Source organism: Pteropus alecto, unplaced genomic scaffold, assembly GCF_000325575.1.
Source record: "Pteropus alecto unplaced genomic scaffold, ASM32557v1 scaffold11, whole genome shotgun sequence".
In the NCBI taxonomy this organism is placed as follows: Eukaryota; Metazoa; Chordata; class Mammalia; order Chiroptera; family Pteropodidae; genus Pteropus; species Pteropus alecto.
This window is the reverse complement of record NW_006431956.1, coordinates 10,693,256-10,693,956: the sequence shown is the minus strand read 5'-3', so window position 1 is coordinate 10,693,956 and position 701 is coordinate 10,693,256. Positions and strand designations below refer to the sequence as shown.

The following is a 701-nucleotide window of genomic DNA, read 5'->3' as shown; positions in this document are numbered from 1 at the left end:
GAGGCTCGCTCTGACACCAGAGCCCCTCTGGGGGACTCGGTGGGGCCAGTACCACCCCCTGGCGCTCAGGTGAAGCAAGCCCGAGTCCTCAAGACAAACCCTAGTCCCACCTTCGCTAGCCGACCCTCTTCTCCCTATTTGGGAAGCCGAAGTTTATCCGAAAAACAATTACGATAACTTTCCCAAGGGCAGATAGATGCGGCGGGGGTGGACAGAGAATGGGGCTGCCAGAGAGGACTTCAGCCGCGCGCAAAATCAACAAGCGAAAGTGCTTCTTACCATTGATTTGGTTTCCAGGCTCCCCTCCGGCGAACTGAAACCGGTCCATTAAAAAGTGGCAAAGTAACACAACTCCTGCAGCGGCCAGGTCGGCCCTCGGGAACCTCGCCATGCCGCCGCCGTATCCACCCTCCTCCTCCTCCCGCCAGTCCTTCCCTGGCGCCCTGTGCTCCCAGTGGGGACGGGGACGGCGGCCTTAAACGCTGCGGACAGGTCTCGGCTGGACCAGGAGGCCTTCGTAAATTTCGCTGGGATTTCACACCCGGAGCCAGAAAGGCGAAGAAGGGAGCGCGAGGGGGAGCGCAGTCCTCTCCCGACCTCCGGGTCCCTTCGCAACTTGCCACACCAGACCGAAAAACCGCCGCGGGGAAGAGAGACCACTTGCAGCCGGGGCTCGAAAACTCTCGCTTCGGCGCTGGCAG

General features: G+C 61.2%; 1 protein-coding gene across 2 annotated transcripts in view; it reads right to left on the bottom strand.

Moving 5' to 3' along the window:
- PLXDC2 (plexin domain containing 2) overlaps positions 1–686 on the bottom strand; it is a 366,773-nt gene extending 366,087 nt beyond the window's left edge. For both annotated transcript variants that reach the window (XM_015585588.2, XM_025043487.1), the window contains exon 1: positions 280–686. In XM_015585588.2, the coding sequence (XP_015441074.1) occupies positions 280–391 (112 nt within the window). In that variant the 5' untranslated portion in view covers positions 392–686. The remainder of the gene's footprint in view (positions 1–279) is intronic.
- Between the last annotated feature and the right edge of the window lie 15 nt (positions 687–701).